We start from the raw sequence: 23,874 nt of genomic DNA on the forward strand, positions 1-23,874 counted from the left end.
CTCTCTCTCTCTCTCTCTCTCTCTCTTTCTCTCAATCTCCCCCCTCTTTCCTCTCTCTCTGTCATCCCTCTTTCTTCTCTCTCTCTCCCTCCCTCCCCCTCTCTTTCCTCTCTCTCTCATATTAACAAACAGAAGTTATGAACTAGGACAAAGTGCCACCAGGGTCATACCTACCAAAAATGACAAAGCAATGCTATAATAAAGGACTATTTCATAAGACCCTGTAAAACTGTAAGAAGGAGAATAAGGTTTCTGGGAGTCTCAATAGCAAATTCCAGAAGATAAGTAATTACTAGCTCTTTAAATCCTTCCAAACTGTGGCAGGGTTGGGGGGTCAGGCCTTTGCCCCACTAGAGCATCATATTCTGGCTACCCATCTAGAACTAAAGGAGAAGAAAGAGCCTGGCCTTGGCTTAGGGTCCCAGATCTTGGCTACTACAATAGGTATCCTCCATACAGCTGCCAAACTGGTATTCCTAAGATCCAGTTCTAATCACATCACTCTTCTGCTCAAGAAACTTCTAAGACTTCTTACTACCACTAGGGTAAAATACAAAACCCCTTTATATTCTGGCTTCACATTCTTCCAGACTGATTTCTTAATTACTTTTTTGTATAATCTCTGCATTCTACTTAGAATGACCTCCTTGTGAAGTCTCTGCACACAAATTCTGCCTCTCATATCCATCCCTTTGCAATCTATTGCCTGTACCAGGAATAAACTCTTTTCTTAAGTTGCCTCTTAGAATTGCTAGCTCCCTTCAAGGTTCAGCTCAAATGTGACCTCCTACTCACAGGCCTGTCATGATTCAAAACAGCTGTTAATGTTCCTGGCACCTTTCAAAAAAATTGCTTTATTTTGCATCTGTTATTCTCACCCCTCCTCACCCTGCCGCCATGGCCCCCCTTCCCCTTATACGTACATCCTGAATGTAGAAAAGAAGTTTACATTCTTAAGGGCAAGGAATATTTTGTGCCTTGCCAACTAATCACTTACTAAATGCTTGTTAAATGAATAAATTATAACCCTCTCTGTCCAAATAAGTCTTCATATGTAGTTCTGACTAGTAAGAAAAAAATCACTACTATTTTAATAATTCCACAGGGCTAGGAACTAGAAGTTTATTATTGTTAAAGTTCATGAAGATTTTTTTCTTCTTTTTTGGGAGGCAGGGCCAGGGATGAAAAAGATAACACAGTCAGTCCTTTGTTATCTCAATTTCTGACAAGTATACGGTTCACTTTGTCCTGATTCATCAATCATAGATAGAAATGAGAAATGGTTAGCCTCATTTTAAAATGCCAGTTAAGAGATTTTCCTGTTAAAATTTATTACAGCCACACCCTCATCCATTTGACTCCATTGTCTTATTTCCCATAAGTCAATCACGTTACAATGATTCATGTTGTGTCACTCACACACACACACACACAGAGGCTTTCAGCATTTTATAGATTGGAATGTTGATTGAGATGGAGGACTGGTGAGACTTCATCAATTTATTTTGAAAGCTTTAAAAGAAGTTCTCTTAAATGGAAGGGCATGAACAATGCTGATGCCTGGGAAATTGGTATCTTGAGAATATGGTTCTGTTTCTATCCCCCTCAATGGGACCAAGACAATCATCATCCTTATGCATTTCATCAGTGTACTCTGAAGACAAAATCCTCAAATACATATTGATATTCCAGGTACCAGTGATTTTTGTCACTGAGGGAACTCTCTCTATGAAAAGAAAAAATCTTGGATTGTTATCTGAAGCCTGGGGAGGTTGGGTAACTTGCCTAAGGTCTTAAGGAAAATAAGTACCAAAGGTAGAACTTTTTTTCCTTTTCCTTTTCCTTTTCCTTTTCCCCTTTCCTTTCCTTTCCTTTCCTTTCCTTTCCTTTCCTTTCCTTTCCTTCTGTCTTGGAATCAATACTGTGTATTGGTTCCAAGGGAGAAGAGTGGTAAGGGTTAGGCAATGGGGGTTAAGTGACTTGCCCAGGGTCACACAGCTGGGAAGTGTCTGAGGCCAGATTTGAACCTAGGACCTCCCATCTCTAGGTCTGGCTCTCAATCCACTGAGCTACCCAGCTGCCCCCCAGAGGTAGAACTCAAAAACAGGGCTTCCAGACTACATACATGTGCAGGCATACCCCATATTAAAGGTTAAATGATTATAACAACTGAGAATGACCCCAAAGAAGAGAGGAGAAGATGATCTTTCCTTCCTTCTTTGCACAGATGGGGGACAATGGGAGTGGAGTACTGTGTGTACTAGGAGACATGGTAGTTTTGCTGAACTGCTTTTTTTTGAACCCCTTCTTTGTTACATGGCTTAACCCCTTCTTTGTTACTGGGTAGGGCCTCGATATATTCACAATAAGGGTGACATAAAACCAAAATGTAACATGCCATAACAAAATATAACCTATATGGTTATATAAAGGTTTTGCAAAAATAATTTGTGGTAAAAAAATACTTCATATGAATTATCTTATTTAAGCCCCACAACAACCTTATGAAGTAAGTGTGAGGAATATTGTCATTCTCTATTCAACAAAAAGGAAAGCGAGGCTCAGAGAGTTAAGTGTTTGCCCATGGTCACAGAGCTAGTCTTCTGGGACAGAATTTGAACCCAAAATGAACCCCAAATTTTCCTGTCTCCTCTTCCTAAGTTCAAATCCAGCCTCGGACACCTATTGGCTATGTGACCCCAGGCAAGTCACTTAAACCTGTTAACCTCAGTTATGAGCTGAAGAAGGAAATGACAAACCACCATGTCTTTGCCAAAAAAATCCAAAATGGGGTCAAAAGAGTTGGACATGACTAAAAACAACTGAACAACAACTTCCTGTCTCCAATTCCATCATTCTACCTATTATGCCATGCTGATCTGTGATCTCCTCTCTTACATATCTTTTCCTGAGATATAGATTCTTTCTTTGACTCTTTGAGGTAGCAATTTCTCCATTTTTCAAGGAGATTAAAGGACTCATTCATCAATTACTATCTTTTTTAAAGAGGTTAAAAAAATGCCCTAATCCAATCTCATTCCCCAGGGGACTCCCAAACAGAGCATTTTATTTTTTATCTTGGAGGTAACAGAGAACCATGGGAGTTTATTGAGAAGACAGGAGTGATATGATCTAGAAGATTTTTCAACTAGAAGGTGATAAAATAGATAAGGGGAAAAGATTTTCTAGCACCAGCATGAACAGACTGGAGGAGAGAAAAGAATACCTATATGGAGGCTATTGTAGTGTAAGAGTTGAGGAAGATGATAAGAAGAACCTATTCTAAAATAGTAGCACTGAGAAAACAGAAGACATCTCTTCCAAATACAGGAATGTAATTTGTTCCAAGTCAGAGAGTTTGTAGCCGTCAGTCAGAATTTAATCTAGGTCTTCTGGCTTAAGAAAGATGAGAATTAAGACTCAGTTAGCAAGAAGTAGATGCTTGGAAGACCTTTTACATCTCCCCCTTCCAAATTTGATCACAACATGGATTACAAGAAGACTGGTCTAGGAGCATAAAATTTTGGTTATCTGCAAACTTTTCAATAATCAAATATCAAGCATTTGTTAAGCCCTCTACTATGTGCCAAACACTGGAAATAAATACAAAAGTGAGACAGTATCCTCACTGAAGGAGTTACAAACTCACTTAGAAACTTTCTATACTTTAGATCTGATGAGATCAGTAAAAAAGGGAACTAATGAGCTAGTTAGGCAGCTAATTTCAAGTTATAACAATGAAAAACATTTTGGAATAGGAGTTTTTTTTTTTTTGTTTTGTTTTTTTTTTTTAAAGAAGAAAAAAGGAAGCAGGGAAGGAAAAGAGGAAGGAAGTGAGGGAGGGAGTTAAGGGGTCAAGGGTCATAACTCTATGCTCAGGAATCTAAGAAATTGGTCTAAGTTCTTGGTTCCTTTCTTCCCAGGCGCCCCAAGCTACTCTTTCTCAATACCCTATTCTGATTTTTGTCTCACTCTTTAAAAAAATCATTAAACAGAGGCCAGCAAAAGTTCTGCCAAACCTATTTTTACTATAGAGGACAAAAGGGTTTGGAATAGGATGGTAATTATTTATAGATAAAAGATCAATATCTATTCCAGTTCTAGAACTGAGCTTAATTCCAAGTTTATTCTTTATCTAATTTACTGAACATCTCTTTGTTACATTCTCCAATGATTTCAAGTCCTGAAGTCACCAAAACTGTTTACTTTTTGTCCCCCAATTTCTTCCCACCCTTTCTGGGAATCCCCTACACACTCAGAACTTTGCTGACTGCCAGGGCCTAAGATAGTACTTAATCTTTAGCATCTGAATTCTTGAGGCTAATTTTGGTTGTTTTTTTTTTTTTTAACAACTTAAAATGTTCCTGCCTCCCATCTGCATTTTAAATGTGAGTACTCAAACTTGATTGCACCCATCTTAATGGAGTTTGATACCACTTTAAAAAAAAATGACACTTTACCTGTCAATAAACTGGTCAATTATGACGATGTCTCCAGGTTGAATTTCTTCCCTTAAAGAGCCACAAGCAGTAGTCACTATAATGTGAGTGCAGCCTTCCTCCTTTAAGGCCCAAATGTTTGCTTGGAAGTTGATGTTTGAAGGCATGATGGTATGCTGCCTTCCATGTCTATAAGAAAGAGACAAGAAGAAAAAAAATGCAGATTTTTTTTAAAATTATCTAAGTAAAACACTCATTACTGCCCATTATGGGTTTATGAGGACTCTCTTAATTTTTAAAGAAAATTAGTCTTCCCAGGAAGAATAATGGCTATAAACAGTATACCTGACATTGATGTGGTACCATAAGGTTTGCAAAGCATACAGCTTATTTCCTATTTCTGTTCTTTTTTTTTTAACTGTTACCTTCCCTCTTGGAGTCAATACTGTGTATTGGCTCCAAGGCAGAAGAGTGGTAAGGGTAGGCAATGGGGGGGATCAAGTGACTTGCCCAGGGTCACACAGCTGGGAAGTGTCTGAGGCCAGATTTGAACCCAGGACCTCCTGTCTCTAGGCCTGGCTCTCAATCTACTGAGCTACCCAGATGCGCCCTGCTATTTCTGCTCTTACAGTTAGACATGCTCGAGGTCCATTTATTACTTTCTTCATGACCTCACGTGGCATTCATAGGGCTCTCTGGCCTCCAAATGCCAGCACTCTATTTAGGCTGTAGTCTAAAAAATGATCATCAAAAATATATTATGAATACTTTAAACCTCAGATCCCAGGGAGGTGATTAAAAAAAGCCTCCAGTAAGGTTTTTAAAAGCATCTAAATATCCCAAGCTAATTTTATTGGTACACACAATCCTACTTTTGCTTAGCAGGTATTTACCAAAGAAAATATATTCACCCTCTGGACATATTCCATATTAGCATCCTACCCCTGGTACCATGCCAGGCTGTTAGAAGTACCACAAAGAGCCTTAAGTGCTCACCACTAGAAAAAACACAAGTGAAGTTTTTTAAGATTCTCTTTTATATGCCGCTGTAGCATACCTAGGTTAATATTTATGTGCCAAATTGTTTTTAAAAGCATCTTGACTGATCATTTATAATTAGCCAATGATAGCATCTATGAAATTTAGGATTTACTTTTTCTTTTTAAATTCTTACCTTCCTCTCTGGTTCTAAGGCAGAAGAGAAGAAAGGGCTAGTAGCTAAGGGGGGGGGGGGCGCTAAGTGAATTGCCCAAACGTCACACAGCTAGGAAGTGTCTGAGGTTAGATCTGAACCCAGGAACTCCAATCAGTAGGCCTGGCTCTCAATCCACTGAGCCACCCAGCAGGTCCCTAGGATTTACTTTTTAAAAAAATTTCTGCTATGATCTTTTCAATCACCAACAATCACAAGCATTTCAAAATTCAAAGAACAAAAAGATTTGTATATGTTCCATTTAAAAAGTATAACATAGGGGGCAGCTGGGTAGCTCAGTGGATTGAGAGCCAGGCCTAGAGATGGGAGGTCCTAGGTTCAAATCTGGCCTCAGACACTTACCAGCTGTGTGACCTTGGGCAAGTCACTTGACCCCCATTGCCTACCCTTACCACTCTTCTGCCTTGCAGCCAATACACAATATTGACTCCAAGATGGAAGGTAAGGGTTTAAAAAAAAAAGTATAACATATATTTAGTGATGTAGTAACAAAATTGCCCTGTTTTCACCTCTTTCACTTATTTTCAGTCTGTGGATTTTAAAATACTTTATAAAATGTGCTTTTCTTTCTAGCATTTATTTTGAATAGTATCTGAAAAACAGTGAAAACAATTTGTGTACAACTAGAGATACCTTTGCTTAGGTACTATCTCATAAATCTTACTTTATTTATCCTTATTACCAAAACTTGAAGACAGAAAAATTATATCTGATTTCTCATGGAGAATTGTACAAAGTACAACTCAAGGGGAAGTTAGGTGGTTCAGTGAATTCAAGAGCCAGAACAAGAAACAAGAGGTCCTGTATTCAAATCTAGCTTCAGATACTCCCTAGCTGGGTGACCCTGGGCAAGTCATTTAACCCCCACAGCCCAGGCCTTACTGTTCTTCTGTCTTGGAATCAAAACAAAATGTTGAAACTAAGAAAGAAGGTAAGGGTTAAAAAAAAAAATGCAACTCAACTTGTTCTCTGGCAAAAGGAACTTAGGTTTACTCAGATAAAACCACAGGCCTACTGATTATTTTAAAATAGGTTTGCTACATTAAGGGAAGTGGTTCCTTTACAGAAATGCAGTTTGACTCATTTTTGGCTGTGTGATATCATTTTCCTTTTGCCCGAGGAGAGAAATCTTATACCTATTACATAATTTAAATACTTAAACTCAAAACAGAAGGCAAAAAGAAACACTACCCTTCTAAAAAAAGAAAGCCTGTCGAGTGAAAACATACAACAGATGGGTGACAATAAAGGACATGGGCACAACATATGAGCCTAAAGCTGAATAGATACCCCACAGCTGTGACATTCATACTTGTAAACAAGGACAGCTCTGGTTTAGTTTTAGAGGCAAAATTTTAATAAGGTTTCAGAGAAGCCAACAACCTACTGAACCCAAATTAGGGATACCATCATAAGATGGAAGAAAGAGAAATAAAATACTCATCAATTCATAAATTTAAGTTTCAACAACCACCAAGAGAAACTATTAACACAAGAAAACACTGAGAAATAATCGAAAAATACTTTCTTTCCAAACTGATCATTCTGTGGCAAAAAAAAAAAAATTAAAAAAGAGCAAGACTACAAGAAATTAGCTTTTTAAAACGCAATCTGAGAAGCCATTCAGTGATCCTTTCAGTAAAGTAAGGGGTTCATCATCACTTTTCCAATTAAAAGAAGGTATTTTATTGTCACAGAATTTAAGTGCCTTCATTTTGAAGACCTTTCTAAATTTTAAGATGATAAGCAAACAGGACTGGGGCTTTACCAATTTTGCCACATAATACCTTTTGCCATTCTGCATAAGATTTTGGGCAAAATTGAGAATTTAATCAATAGGCAATTTTAATATGAAATTCAGCTGCAGTTTAAAGGGAAATACTGATAATACTGGAAAGGGCAAAATCATTATTACTCTTCTTACCAAGTAGGATAAAAAGAATTTAAAATCTTACTTGAAATAAAGTAAACCATATAGTTATAATTGAAGGCAATGTGGCACAATGAAAAGTATTTGACTGGATTTGGAGTCACAGAACCTGGGTTCAAATAGTATCTCTGAAACTTAACTATTGCCTTAGACAAATCACTTAAATTCTAAAGATCTCAATTTCATCAGCTGTAAAAGGGAATGGATTCAAGTGCCTCTAAGATCTTTTTAAGTTGTAAATGTGTGGTTTCTTACCTTGCAAGGAGGACACAGTCAACATTTTTTATCTTTCCCAATATCAAGGCATCTGATGGCTGCACAGAGAGAAAAGGACACTGGTGAGAAATTATATAATGACCCCCCCCCCCCGCCTCCAATAACATCCTCTAAGAGGACGTACCCCATGACAATAAATATTCCTGCCCTCACACATGAAAATGCTGCCTTGTCAGTTGAACAAGTGATCTGAATTTTCAGGAGTGGCAACGGGGCTATTCTTGCTCTTGCCTTCATTGGTCCTCTTTGTGGTCAGTGGTTTGAATTCTCTAGCCTGCTGACTATAGCTGGAAGAACATCCAGTCATAAGACATGGAATAATTATTATGAACCAAGCGAGAGAGACTCTGTGGACCTAGTAATCTTGGTCCCTTCTGGCTTCCTGTTCTAACTAAGGCACCCAACCTAGAGACAGACCAATGTACCCTAGTAAGAATCACTAGCTTTTTTTGGGAGGTGGGCACAGGAGCAGAGAAGATCCTTCAAATCTTCTCAAGTTATGATTTTTAAAAACTGCCAAATCAGGGACAGCTAGGTGACTCAATGGACAGAGAACCAGGTCTAGATATGGGAGACCCTGGGTTCAAATCTAGGCGCAAGACACTTCCTGGCATTGTGACTTTGGGCAAGTCACTTAATCCCCATTGCCTAGCCTTTACTGCTCTTCTACCTTGGAAGCAATAGGTAAGGATTTAAAAACATTTTTTAAAAATAGATACTAAATAGTATCTAGTGTAGAACTTTGTATTAATTCTAAGAGAGAAGGTAAGGGTTTTAAAAAAATTTGACAAATTATGTTCAGATCTACAAATGCTCACCCCTATGTTAAATGTATAGGAGATTAAAAGAGAAAAAGGCATGGAGTAACGACAACAACAAATCTAGTAAAATGAAAGGAGTGACTACTTTTACTACTAGCTTAAAGAATGATAGGAGAGGGTAGGCCTAGGTGGCACCCAAGGGTCCCCGCCAGCTCTAGATCTGATTTTAATCACACAAAATAAATCCACAAAATTAAGTTCAGGTTTGTCTTCTCTTAAGTGAGATGGGTCTCTTAAGAATTATCTACCACTTCCTGTCTTTCCACACTGCATGTCCCAGTCAAAAAAAAAGCCAGCATTTTTTTTTAAACCACTTATCTTCTGATCTTCAATCTTAGAGTTGATAACTAAATTCCAAAGAAGAGCAGTTAGGGCAAGGGAACTGAGGTTAAGTGACTTGCCCAAGGTGTGTAGATGGTCTCAGTCAAATTTATCTCCCCAAGACCCTGTACGTCAAATGAGGACATACTTAAAAGGATGCTGGGAATGTAGCTCAGGTGTGGCAAATTTTCCACCTGCACAAAGGTAACAGCTAAGAAGAATCTGAGGCCATGTTTGAACCCAGGACCTCCTGTTTCCAGACCTGGTGCTCTATCTGCTGAGCCACCTAGCAGCCCCTATGCATTCTTATGATGCAAAAATGTAGGTCTGTATCTTATTTTGCCAATAGTGACATTCATTATTCAAAATAGTGAATTTTTTTCAATTATTATTGAAAACCAACTTGAAATGATACCTAAACATATGAAAATAAGTTTTCTTAAAAAATCAAAGGTCTACGTTATAAATAAAGTACTATCTTCTCAAATCTAGCTTGTGTAAAATCTGAACATGGCTCATAGATGTTATTTTTGTTCTTTTCCAAAAATACCTCAACTTAGTGCTACTACATTTGGGGACAGATCAATGTGGTAAATAATTATTGGGGTTCTAAAAAGAAATGTAATCATCACTTTAAAAAAATCAAACATCCCCTCAAAAAAAGCAGCATTTGATTTGAAAACTAGAATATCAACCTTGCCGTATGGTGTATCAACATATTTTTCTGTTCTTCCTTCTAAAATTTCAGGATCATCCAGGCCAGTTCCACCAATAATCCCAATCTAAAAGAAAAAAAAGAAAAAAAATCACATGGTTTGTCCTAATACTATCTTAAAAACCAAAATAATCTTTCAGTGATTCCTTTATCCCTCTACAAGGTCAGCCCTCTTCTTCCACTGTTGAGTTCCTACTCGGGGCCTCTATTTTATGAAAGAGCTCACATAAGCCTCAATCCTTTCTCCACCCCATTCACTCTTTCTTTTTCTTTCTTCCTCTCTTTTTTCTTTCTCTTTTCCCCCCTTTCTTCCTTCCTTCCTTCCTTCCATATTGAAACAATCTTAAATAGTCATTTTCTGACATTTTGTGATCCATGTTCTTTCTACCTCCTCTCTCCCTACGAGGTCAGGTAATGATATATGCTGTACATATGTTTTCATACAAGACATTTACACGTTTATCATGTGAAAGAAGACACATTGTTTACACCAGAGAAAAATTCATGGACAAAATAAAGTAAAGAATGGCACGCTTCAATCTGCATTCAGATTTGGTCAGTCCCTTCTATGGTGGTGGATAACCTTTTTCATCATGAGGCCCTTGGGGTTGTCTTGGATCCTTGATTTGCTGCTAAGGTGCTCACAAAACCTTATTGCTGATACTGTGTACAACATTCTGCTGGTTCTGCTCCCTTCACTTTGTATCACTTAACAGAAGTCTTTCCAGGCTTTTTTGTCTTACTTGTCATTATGTATGGCCCAATAATATTCCCTTGCAATCATATATCAAAGCTTGTTCAGCCATTCCCCAATGGATGGGCAACCCCTTCAGTTTCCACTTCTTTGCCACCGCTCAGCCCTATTGTTGACTTCTAGACTTCAAAACCATGCCTCTGCTCTTCTATCCTTGGACTTCCCTCAGTACTTGGGGAACCTGCAGTTCCACCTGAGGCCTTCTCCAGGCCCACCCCCTTTCTTTTCTTACTAAATTCATCCTGGGACCTCGATAATGTAGAGGCCTGAGCCAGCTTTCATTTCCCTCCCAGCAAAACTATGGCCTCATCTTTCATTTCTCCTGCTACCCCTCTTCATTCCTGGTTTTCATCTCCCATTTTCTCGTGTTGTCTTTTTCCTGGAGGGCGGAAGCTTTCTTTTTGCTTCTATGCATATCCCCAGGACCTCACACAGTTCCAGTCACATAGTACTTATTCCTTCCTTCCTTTAAATTTGTGAATAGGCTGCTATCTTTTCTCCATAACTACCACCTCTAAAGTTCAAATAAACCAGTGAATGTTTTGTGTGTGTGTGTGTGTGTGTGTGTGTGTGTGTGCGCCCGAGCCCAAATTCTGTATAGAATAAAGCAGTTAATTGAGAATGTTTCTAATGTTAAAATAGTTTAATGGCCCCAAACGGGAAAAATCTAAATGCTAAAAGAAGCATGAGAGCCATCCCACATTTAATTTATTAGGAGAAAGGATTTTTTTTCTCCCCTAACGCAAACCTACTTAGGATAATTTTGTCCTCTTTCTCCACCTGCTTAAGAGCTCAATATTTACCATACTCCAATAATCAGTGACTCCTTCAGTGTGGGTACATCCTCTTCACTTCACACTCCATACTTCTGTTGGAGTTCATACTCTTTCTGAATTGCTGTGCTTCATCTTCCCTCCAACCTCCAAAGGTTCCCATCACCCCAATCCCAGCACTTCGTGGTAAAATCTTTTGGTAATGAGACTCTTCAGACTTTGCTATGTGGGTCCTAGCAGAGCCTATACTCTAAGACTTCCTAGAACTTTGTAGAAACTCTCAGAGCTTCTATTCAACTGAGTGCAAGAACCCAGGCTGTGTCTATGGGACAAAGAGATATTAAAGTGGTCCTTAAAAATTTTTGTCTTCGATACACTTTGAACGTAAAAGACTTTTCTACTAGCAGCAATGCAATGTTCCAGGACAATTCTGAGGGACTTCTGAGAAAGAATGCTATCCTCATCCAGAGAAAGAACTGTGGAAGTAGAAACATAGAAGAAAAATATAGGATTGATCACATGGTTGGATGGAGATATGATTGGGGATTTTGACTTTAAATGATCACTTTATTACAAATATTAATAACATGGAAATAGGTTTTGAACAATGATATAGCCAGTGGAATTGCTCGTCAGCTCAGGGAGGGAGAAGGAAAGAGGGGACAGAAAGGACATGAATCATGTAACCATGGAAAAATAGTCTAAATATAACACAGTACTACCCATCTTGCCTGTCTTCTTCAAAACTTCCTTCTCTCTTCTGCTTTTAAAAAAATGTTTCATTGATGTTTTTTTCATCCATTTTTTTAGTTTCACTACTGTTCATCCTTAACACTTTCCCCTCCTTTAAAAAGGAGGGGGGAAACCCCATCTCCTTAGCAAGTAAGTCAGTAAAGCAAAACAAATCCACACACTGGCTGGGTTTGAAATTATGTGTCTCTAAACTTCTAGTCTACTGTTTGGTCATGTCCAACTCTTCATGACCTCCATTTGAGGTTTTCTTGGCAGAAATCCTAGAACACAATTTACTGTTTCCTCCTCTAGCTCATTTTACAGATGAAGAAACAGGGCCACCCAGCTAAGTGGGTGTCTGAGACTGGAATTAAACTCAGGCCTTTCAGAATCCAGGCCTAGCACTCTATGCACCGTGCCACCTAGTTGTCATTGTCCTCTACCCCTCTTCAAAAATAAGCGGAAAGTATTATCCATCAGTTTTCTGTAGTTGTTAAGTAGACACTGCAATGAATATAGCTCTTAAGTCTTTCATTGTTGATTTTCTTTACAATGTCAGTCATATAAATCAGTTTCCTGATTCTGCTTCTATCACCCTGCATCCATACAGAAAATCCTCTCAAGTTTCTCTGAAACCATCCCTTGTCATCATTTGTTACGGAAAAATTACAATCTATCCCATGGGTAGCCCACTCACATGACATTATAATCTTCCCTTTCTGTGCCTTTGTATAAGTTATCACTTATGCCAGATGTCCTCTCCTTTCCTCTCTGCCTCTGCTAGATTCCTCAGCTTTCCTCAAAACTCACCTTAATACCTCCTACATGGCAGCTTTTCTGATGACTCCCTTGCTACAACTGCTCATTTCTCTCATTCCTCAAATTACTTTGTATATATACTTATGTATCTGTGTAAATGTTGCTCGCCACAACTGAACAGAAACTCCTGGAGACACTGCTTTGTTTTATGTTTCATTCTCCAGTGCCTAAAAGAGAACTTGGCATACAGCAGGCCCTTAATAAATCCTACTGATTAATTTCTTACTTCCAATGATTCTTGCCCTTTTTCCTCATATATCTCCTATAAAGAGCCATACAAAATGAAGGAGGTCTTCACTTTATTTTCTTGGAATGAAGACACCGTTCCAAGTAATAAGAGAGTACACTACTCATACATCCTCAAATTGTGGTTCGAAGATACCACAGATTTTCTTTCATTGTTACATGCCTGACCCATTTCCTTTTCTAAACACATAAATCCTGGGTATTTCTTAAATCACTTCCTGAAGACAGGAAGTGTCACAGGCAAAAGGCTACAATCTGCTCATTTCCCATCTACTGTATCATTTTCCCTTGCTCATCTTTGGGTTACTTACATTTAAAATTCTTTTGGAGCCATGATATCCAATGACTCACAGGCATTAAACGCTGCTAGAAAAATACTGGTGCTCGAGGAAGGATTTTGCAGCAAGTGGCAATTTGAAAACACTACATGATTTTTCCCATTTGCAATCAGCCTGATTGCTGCAGCTTTATTATTAGACTAGCTCATTATTCTACCTGCAAGCATCTGCCCCCAATACACCCATGAATGGACTAGTTTGACAGCTGCTTATCCAGTTATATGTCATAAATTGGCTAATATGTATTTCCCACCTCCCTTCCCCAAACATTTTAGTGTTCCAAAACAATGAGATCAGCATCATATCATCTGTGAATAGGTTTTAGAGGACCTCACTAACAATGCTTTGTTTTTGTCTGACCCTTAACTGATGAACATTTTAAATGTGTTATGAATAAAAATTAATGTTGGAGACTTTTAAGTATTATTATAAGTATTAGTAAAGAGAAAGAAAAAGAGGAATAAGGTTTTTAGCCTTTCTAAATTAAAGTAAGTTTCTAGGAGAGGCTGTACATCATAGTTCCTGGATTTTAGCAGCTGAATTTGGAGGACCTGCTCCTGGATGGCCAAAGATGGCTTACGTAGATAAGTGCCAGCTCGCCAGAGAGCTCTTTCACAAGCCCCCAAAATGGCAGAGAGAGAGCGAGCCCACTCCACACACTGGCTTTTCAAGCTCAGTCTAAACCCTCCCCTAAGATCCTTCAATTGGCCAAGGTTTCACCTCAGTCCCCACAAGTCACATCCCCTTGACTTCCACTAGTCCAGAATCCCGCCTGCCACAAATTAAGACACACAACTCTGTGACTATGATAATGTAAGACTTATAGGATTTGATGGTCTCCTAGATATTTAATTTGAACACATATCTCCCTATATTTTACCTCTCACTTAATGTCAATATTTTTCCTTTTAAGATTATCGATGAACAAAACCATCAACATTTCAACATAAAAAAGAACCAAAAAACCATTGAATGTGAGGCTGTGAATGTGTTGTTTTCTAAAATATATATAAAATTTAACATAGTGATAAAATCACCCTATTTGTGTCCCCTTCCAAACTTTACTGTTTTCTTCTGAGCATTTAAAAACATTTTTCTAATGTTATTCTTTCTTTCTTGAATATCAATGACTATTCACTAACTTATATCCTCCCCAAGAGCTCCCCAAACCTGTAATAAATGAGATATATTAGGAAGGCAACTCAACACATGGCCATGCCTAAAAATGTCATCTTCTGCATCTCTAATCCATCAATCTCAGCCAAGGCAGGAGGCATGTTTCAGTATCAGTCTTCTAAAGTCATTGTCTTAATGTTAATATTAATCAGATCACTGAATAAAATGATCTCCACAGAAATATATCATGGGATTGTCAATGACTTCAAGGTTTGCATGAGACACATTGATTACTCAAATGATTTTTTAAAATTTAAAAAAAAAAACAGCACAATCTTATTTTCTCTTTACTTCTCAGCTCAGTTAGCTGTGTGGACAATAAAATATAATATGTTTCAGGAAAATCTATGTGTTTCTTTTTCAGGTTTTTGTCAAGGATAACCTTGATGTATGCATAGATAATCTTCCTAAGAATTTTTATGGTAATAACAAGAACTCACATTTATGCAGCTTGTTCAAGTTTGGAAAGCACTTTCTTCACTACGGTTTGAGAAAATACTGATACTATTGTTCCCATTTTACAAAAGAGGAAATTGAGGTTCTATCAGGCTCACTAATCATATGGTTATTAAATATTGTAGGTGCCACTGGAACCCAGGTCTTTCCAATTCAAGCAAAGTCTAGGACTCATTCTAATGTGCCCCATTTTAGAAATAAAAACGAGAAAGCAAACATACAAGACCAATAATTAATGGTGTCTTCTCAGCTGATTTCCCCCCATATTCATAATATAAGTTAAACAGGCAAAATTTAATTCTGTCATTTTTCAGATAAGAAAACTCCAGAGGGGTCAAGTGACTTGCCCAAAGTCATAAAGTTAATACAAAGGTCAGAATTACAAATGATGTCTTAAGGTTCCCAGTCCAAACCTGTTCCAAAGTTCTCCCTTCAATAAATTTTTCTTAAAATAGTTTTGATAACCAGACCTCAAAAATCATTAAAGACATCTTTACATTCAAATTTCCTCAAGTACTTTATAATCTTCCAGAGCTTAGTATAGTGTCTGACACATAGTAGGCACTTAAAACATTGACTGAAACAAAACACAAAGTAGTAATCATTTACTACATGGCCAACACTGTCATAGATATAGGGGGTAAAAGAAAGTGATCCTCTCAGAGGAGGATTATTAACACAGGAAACAATTAAACATCACTGTATGAGGGCTAGACTCAACCCACAGTTCAATAAAAGGAGATCAGAAGAGAGCAGAAATAACTCGAGGATATAATAAGCACATGATGATGGGATCTGAGAAGAATCTTAAAAGGTAAACAGAACATAGATAAATATAAAAGAAAAAGGAGAAGAACAAAAGGAGAACCATCATATTTGCCCTTTAAGACTAATTTTGGGCATAAAGACTATGTCTAAAGGTCTTCTGTATTTCATCTTTAGCACCTAGAACTGGTTTAGAATGACCGAAGAAGAGTTAGAATTCTAAAGAGTTCTTTCTCTTGTTAAAAATATCTTAAAAGCCTGTATGTGGGGAAGGACACCAGAACTCTGGTTTTTAAAAGAATTTTTTAAGTAGCCAAACCAAGAGAAGGATGAATTTAGAGGCTGTTTCTAGGCCTTTTCACTAAGAACTATGTGAATTCAGGCATGTGTCTTAACTTGTTTAGACTTATTTCTCATTAGTAAAATAATGAATTTAGACTAGATCTGAGGTTTTTTTTAATCTTTTTTGGTCGCCTCTGACCTTGGCAATTTGGTGAAGCGTATAGATTTCTCAGAATATTGTTTTTAAAGGTACAAAGAACTTCTAAACTAAATAATTTTTCAAGTTTCCCTTCCATATCTGAAATTCTGTGATTGAAATCATAAATTCTAATAGTTCTAATTCAACTCAATGGAAATATGGAAAACTAAAATTAATCAGATACATCTCTTTTTTTTAAACAGACTAAATAAAACACTGTATGGCTTTGCTGGATGACCAGACAATGACTTTCAGGGCTGACAGTTATTTCTTGCATGTTGGCACCACCTTGTGGCACAACCTAGGAAACTTACGTAAAATGTACTCCAGGCTACAATTAAAAACCATGTGAAGAGGCTCAAATTCTCCAAATATTTTCAGAAACCACAGAAATAGGAACTAAGTAGAAAAAACCATGACTATTACATATAAAGTATATACTTCTCCCTTCATCTGTGCACTTTTAATTTTCTGTTCACCCTTTATTTATTTATTGGTTCAGTTATTCATTCGGTTAATGGCCAAGTGCTATCCTAGATGCTGGGGATACAGGACAAACAAGAATCCAGTTCCTGTCCTCAAGGAGTTTACTATCGGAGATAGTACTCTGTAATCCTCCTCTATCTTGACTGTTTTACAACATAGCATGGTTATTTTGTGTTCGTGTCTCACTGCCTTAATAAGTTAGAAGCTCTGCTGGGGGCTAGGCCTACTTTGTGGAATTAAAGCCTAGAGGAGATCTTAGAAATCATCTAGACCCATCTCCTTCATTTTGAAGTGATAAAAAGTAATGAAGAAAAATCACATTAGAGGGAGAGCTGGGATTACAATCTGGATATCTCTCTCGTCTCCAAGTTGAAGCATAAAAAAAAAAGACATTTTTATAGCACTTTAATGCTGGGAAGATAGTGTTGCCTTCTTCAATAAGGGGAAATTAAGAGGGAGGGAGGGAGGGAGGAAGATAATGAACTCAGTTTTGGATATCTTGAGTTTAAAATGTCTATTAGGCATCCAGTTCAAGATATCTGAAAGGCAGTTGGAGATGAGAGATTGGAGGTTAGTAGAGAGGCTGGAGCAGGATGAAAAAATTTGAGAATTATCAGTAGAGAGAACTGATGAGTTCACCAAGTGAAATAGTACAGTGGGAATTCCTAGCTGTGTGACCCTGGGCAAGTCACCTATTTAACCCCTACTGCTTACCCCTTGCCACTCTTTTGCCTTGGAACCAATACACAATATTGATTCTAAAATAAAATAAAATAAAAAGAAATAGTATAGTGAAAGATAAGAAGAGGGACTATAGCAGAACCCTCAAGGGCACCTTGGATAGAGCTTGACCTGGGTGAGGATCCAGTAAAGGAGATTAGAATCAGAAATACTCATCTTCATGAGTTCAAATCCAACCCTGGACACTTACTCGCTATGTGACCCTAGGCAAGTTATGAATTAACCAGTAAATTGACTTAACTAGTTAAGGTTAATGATAGATTGTTTTTTAACTCTACCCATTCCTGTCAGTGGCACCTCACTACAATAAAAAAGGGCCATTTTCTATTTGCCCACCAAAAGTCATAGCCAAATTAGGATAGGGATAGGAATTTCTAGAAGACTGAGAATTTAAATGAGTTCCTTGGGGCTACACAGTTAGTATGTCTCAGAGCTTGGATCTGCGGCTGGTACACTTCAGTCGAATGCCTCTTAAGTCAAATGAGATCTATGAAAAAATGATTCTTTTTGAAGCTGCTACAAAGTCACACTAAAAACTATTTTAAAGTTTCAAAGTGTAAGCATCACAGCTGATTTGTTCTTCATGCTGCAATGATTACTAATAAGACTGAAGATTAACTTTAATGTAGAATCTGGACACTGTAAATTGTGAGATTGGAATTGAAACCGTAACTAGTCATTTGGTTAGTTACACACTAGAGCTTTTTTGCTAGCCTGGGAACTAGTGTAACTGACCATGATGGACATGCAGGATCCAGTTTCCAAAAACAATTTACTTTGCATTTCAATTCTATTTGGCTGTAGGAAGAAACAAGGAAACAAGCATTTATTAAGTACCTACTACATGTCAAGCACTACTCTCTTTATAAATATTATTTCATTTGATATAACCAACCTTGGGTGGTAGGTACTATTATCCCCATTTTTCATTTGAGGAAACTGAGGCAGACATTGGTTAAGTGACTTGCCTAGTGTTGGTTATAGGATAAATCTGAGCAAGAATTAAACACAGGCCTTCCTGACTTAAGGCCCAGTGCTATAGCTACTACTGTAAGAGGGAAACAGGTTTTAAAAATCTGCTTTTAAAACCTTTTTCTCTCTTACCACTACCTAGCTTTAGTAAAGCAAGGAAGAGAGAAAGGGTATGTAAGCTGAATGATTAGTTAGTAGTATTTTAAAATAAGTACACTTACTAGCTGCATGATCCTGGGCAAATCACTGAACTCTAGTTTGCCTCATTTTCCTCATCTATAGATCATCTGTAAAATGATCTAGAGAAGGAAATGACAAGCTAATCCAGGATCTTTGCCAAGAAAACCTTAAATGAGATCACAAAGAGTCTTACAAGACTGAAACAACTGAACTGCTTCCAAAGTTACTGAATCAGATACAGTTTGTAAAGCACAAGAGACTATATATACCAAACCCCGGGGATACCTACAAAAAAGAAAAATAGTTTCTGCCCATAAGCAGCTTACAAAACTACTGGGGGTGTAACATGTAAATATATAAACAGAAGATAATCCGAGGAGAAAGAGAACACTTGTTTTAAAGTGAGGGATCAAGGAAAGGTTTCCCAAAGAAAGTGGTCCCTGAGCCGATGGAATTTCAAATTCAGAAAACAGACATTCGAGCAGTTTGCCTGAAATATGGCACGCAAGAAGGGTGTAATAAGAACAGAAATGTATTTTTGGGGAAGCCAGTGAATGGGTATTCCATCCTAGAGACAAGAGAAAGCCAAAGAAGTTTCTTAAGTGGCATAAGCGGGGGAAAGATATGGTTGGATCTCTGCTTTAGGAAGGTTATTTTAGCAGCTATAAAGATGATGAATTTTAGGGAGATTGAATGGAAAGATGACAATGCTCTCAAAAGACAGAAAGTTTTGAAGAATAGTAGAAAGGTTGAATATGTTTAATTTGAGATAACTTTAGGTCACCCAGGTAGAAATATTAGGCAAGTAGTTCTTGATCTTAGTTCCTGATTAGAATAGTTCTTTTTTTTTTAAGTTCCATATATACATATATACAACTTTTATTTATTTTTTAATCTCCTCTTAGCTTAATTAATTAATTAATTAATTAAGAGTATTTTTCCATTGATATATGAATCATGTTCTATCGCTCCCCTCCTCCCACCTCCGCTCCTGTAGCCAATGAGCAATTTGACTGGGTTTTACATATGTCCTTGATCAAGACCTATTTCCATATTATTGATATTTGCACTGGGGTGATTGTTTAGAGTCTACATCCCCAATCATATCCCCATTGAACCATGTGATCAAGCAGTTGTTTTTCTTCTGTGTTTCTACTCCCACAGTTCTTTCTCTGGATGTGGATAGCGTATTTTCTCATGAATTCCTCAGAATTGTCCTGGGTCCTTGCATTGCTGCTAGTAAAGAAGTCTGTTACATTCAATTTTACCACAGTGTATCAGTCTCTGTGTACAACATTCTCCTGGTTCTCTTCCTTTCACTCTGCATCAATTCCTGGAGGTTTTTCCAGTTTACATGGAATTCCTCCAGTTCATTATTCCTTTGAACACAATAGTACTCCATCACCATCAGATACCACAATTTGTTCAGCCATTCCCCAATTGAAGGGCATACCCTCGTTTTCCAGTTTTTTGCCACTACAAAGGGCGTGGCTATAAATATTTTTGTACGAATCTTTTTCTCTATGATCTCTTTGGGCTATAACCCCAGCAGTGGTATGGCTGGATCAAAGGGCAGGTAGTCTTTTAAAGCCCTTTGGGTATAATTCAAAATTGCCTTCCAGAATGGTTGAATCAATTCACAACTCCACCAGCAATGCATTTATGTCTCAATTTTGCCACATCCCCTCCAACATTTATTACTTTCCTTTGCTGTCTTATTAGCCAGTCTGCTAGGTGTGAGGTGGTATCTCAAGAGTTGTTTTGATTTGCATTTCTCTGATTATAAGAGATTTAGAACACTTTTTCATATGCTTATTGATAGTTTTGATTTCTTTACCTGAAAATTGCCTATTCATGTTCCTTGCCCATCTATAAATTGGGGAATGGCTTGATTTTTTGTACAATTGATTTAGCTCCTTATAAATTTGTCAGAGGTTTTTGCTATAAAGATTTTTTCCCAATTTGTTGCTTCCCTTCTAATTTTGATAGCATTGGTTTTGTTTGTACAAAACTTTTGCAATTTCAAAATTATTTATTTTACATTTTGTAATATTCTCTATCTCTTGCTTAGTTTTAAAATCTTTCCTTTCCCATAGATCTGACAGGTAAACTATTCTATGTTCACCTAATTTACTTATGGTTTCCTTCTTTATATTTAAATCATCCATCTATTCTGAATTTATCTTGGTATAGGGTGTGAGATGTTAATCTAAACCTAATCTCTCCCATACTGTTTTCCAGTTTTCCCAGGAGTTTTTGTCAATTAGTGAGTTCTTGCCCCAACAGCTGGGATCTTTGGGTTTATTGTACACTAACTTGTTGAGGTCATTTACCCCAAGTCTATTCCACTGATCTTCCCTTCTGTCTCTTAGCTAGTATCATATTGTTTTGAGGACCACTACTTTATAGTACAGTTTAAGATCTGGTACTGCTAGGTCACCATCCTTCACATTTTTTTTCATTATTTCCCTTGATATTCTTGATCTTTTGTTCTTCCAAATGAACTTTGTTATGATTTTTTTCTAATTCAGTAAAGAAGTTTCCTGGTAGTTTAATAGGAATGGCACTGAATAAGTAAATTAATTTGGGTAGGATTGTCATTTTTATTATGTTAGCTCATCCTACCCATGAGCAATTAACATTTTTCCAATTGTTTAGATCTAGTTTTAATTGTGTGGAAAGTGTTTTGTAGTTGTATTCATATAGTTGGAAAGTCCTCAGCGTATGGATAGTGTATCACCTAATTAGTATCTACCATGTGCTAGACACTGTGCAAAGTCTGGCACATAGTAAGCATTTAAATAAAAGGCTTACTGGGGTACAAAGAAAGGCAAAAAAACAGTCCCTCCCCTCCAGGAGCTCATAATCTATTTGGGGAGGCAATATGCAAAGAACTCTATACACTGAAACTATATACAGGATAAATAGGAAGAAAAAAAACTAAAAGAAGGCACTAGAAATAAGGGGAGTGCAGAAGGTTTCTTGTAGAAGTTGAGCTTTTAGCTGGGACTTGAAGAAAGCCAGTAAGTCAGAAGCAGACAAGAAAAAGAACATTCCAGACATAGAGGGCAGCCAGAGAAAATGTTAGCAGTCATGGTAGGGGGTGCAATGTCTTATGAAAGGAATAGCAAGGAGGTCAGTGTCACTGTATAGAAAAGTAAATTCTGTTGGGAAGGGAAAAATATCAAGGGCTCTGAACAACAAAGTAAGGATTTTATATTTGGTGGTGGAGATGACAGGTCACCACTAGAATTTACTGAGTTGGGGGAGAGGGGTTTCAGGAGTAAGCATGATGTCTGACATGTTCAGATAGTTTTAGAAAAAACATTTTGGTGGCTGAATGAATGATGGACTGGAATGGGGCAAAGACTTGAGGGAGGCAGACCCATCAGCAGGCTATAGTCCAGGCATTAGGAGATGAGGACCTAAACCAAGGAAGTGGTAATGTCCTAAGAGAGAAGGGAGCATACTTGAGAGATATTGAGGAGTCAAGACTGTCAGGTAGGTTCTAAGTCTATGTAACAGCAGGTGAAAGATAAAATGGCTAAGGAAATAAAGGTTTGATCTTCTGAACATAATGATTATTAAGCAATACATGGCAAGGACCCAATAAATTGGGTCTAAGCCCTTTCCTCAGCTTTATAAAGGAAAAAAAAGTTGATAATCCTAATTAATTTAATTTGCACTTGCTCAGTCCATGGTGATTTTAGGGGTCAGTGACTGATGTTAAGAATTAATAGACTTAAGAATGATGAAGGGGAGCTAGGTGGCTCAGGGGACAGAGAACCAGGAATGTCTAGAGATGGGAGGTCCTAGATTCAAATGTAGCTTCAGATATTTTCTAGCAGTGTGACCCTGGACAAGTCACCTAATTCCAATTGCTTAGCTCTTAACACTCTTCTGCCTTGGAACCAATACTTAGTATCAATTCTAAGACAGAAGGTATGGGGGAAGATATATATATATTTAGATAATGTGTGTGTGTGTGTGCGTGCGCGCGCACACAGAGGTATATTAAAATACAGGTATATTGTTAAACTGATAGGTTTATTATGTACTATTATAGTATTATAGATAAGGGGAAATCATGATTGTTGTATTACATCACCCCTAGCATGTTACTACTACAGCAATACCCCGAACCCCTACGAGTTACTGTCACTGCTCCCTTCTGACATTTCCTCTAGCTTACAATTTTCTTATCTTCTAGGATATTATTGATTAAGACAACAGTTGTTTAATTTTGAAAACTACTGCTGAGATGGCAGGAGGTGCCCACCACTGTCACCAGGAAAAATCTGTGGTAATGATCTGGAATCAATGTCCTAAAATCTTGCTAACAAAGCAGTTAGGATTATGATTAATCTATATGTCCCTCAACCAGTTACAATTAACGTGAATGCCCCTCAATCATAGAATTTTCCCTGCTTCTAGTGTTAACCAATCATGAAATTTTACCATCTTATTCTATTTTTGGTACCCTCTCAAATCCATATAAATACAGGCCACCCACCTTTAAGTTTATCCTTGACCATGAAGTTCTGGATCTTGACTGGTGAAGGACTATAGATCATTGTTGCTTATTGGAAATTTTGTAGCCCGTGGCTTAGGGTTGGACACCAAATACAGGGGGGAGACATTTATATGTAAAAGAAAAAAACAATTTTTCAAATAAGACCAATTAAAAGGAAACAGTACAACATTAGGTAGTGTGATTTCTAATTGGAGGAAAGATTAGGGACTGAGTGGGAGGGAGAAAGTAAACAAGCACAAGATCCTGAATTCAGAAAATGGGGTTCCTCATTCTTCCCAAATGTCTATATACAATCAAAGAGCATGAAAACAATATCTGATCAGAATTGGGCCAGTTTTCAGCTAAAATATATGGACTGCTTGAGATGTACAATTATGAGAAAACTCCTTGTATCAATCTTGGGATCTGATTGCATTTCTGGTCACTATAACCTAGCTCCTTGGTTCCAAATAGCAGGTACAGCTAGTCCAGTTTTCCAGCCGCACAGGGCTAGGTTCAAACAGTACAATAAGGTTTTCTCTCAGTTCCCCACAAATGATTTAAGTTTTCACACATGACAGAAGTTGGACCATATCCATAATTGAACAGAAAATAAGCTAGCGGGCAGATCCAGTGTAGTTCATTCAAATGCCTCAATTTCCACTACCACTTGCTGCCCTAATAATGGCTTCAATTCCCCCAGTTTTCCTCAATGTGACTGGGAGGA

The 23,874-nt window shown here is 37.6% G+C and overlaps 1 protein-coding gene across 1 annotated transcript in view; it reads right to left on the bottom strand.

The window, feature by feature from the left end:
- Nucleotides 1-23,874, bottom strand: part of LOC123231249 (methylthioadenosine phosphorylase) — a 69,960-nt gene that overhangs the window by 41,569 nt on the left and 4,517 nt on the right. Inside the window, exons 2-4 of the mRNA XM_044657504.1 lie at nt 9,696-9,782; nt 7,838-7,896; nt 4,461-4,628 (exon numbers count right to left, since the gene is read on the bottom strand). Coding sequence (XP_044513439.1) covers nt 4,461-4,628; nt 7,838-7,896; nt 9,696-9,782 — 314 coding nt within the window. The remainder of the gene's footprint in view (nt 1-4,460; nt 4,629-7,837; nt 7,897-9,695; nt 9,783-23,874) is intronic.

Source organism: Gracilinanus agilis, chromosome 1 (genome assembly GCF_016433145.1).
Source record: "Gracilinanus agilis isolate LMUSP501 chromosome 1, AgileGrace, whole genome shotgun sequence".
Taxonomy (NCBI): Eukaryota; Metazoa; Chordata; class Mammalia; order Didelphimorphia; family Didelphidae; genus Gracilinanus; species Gracilinanus agilis.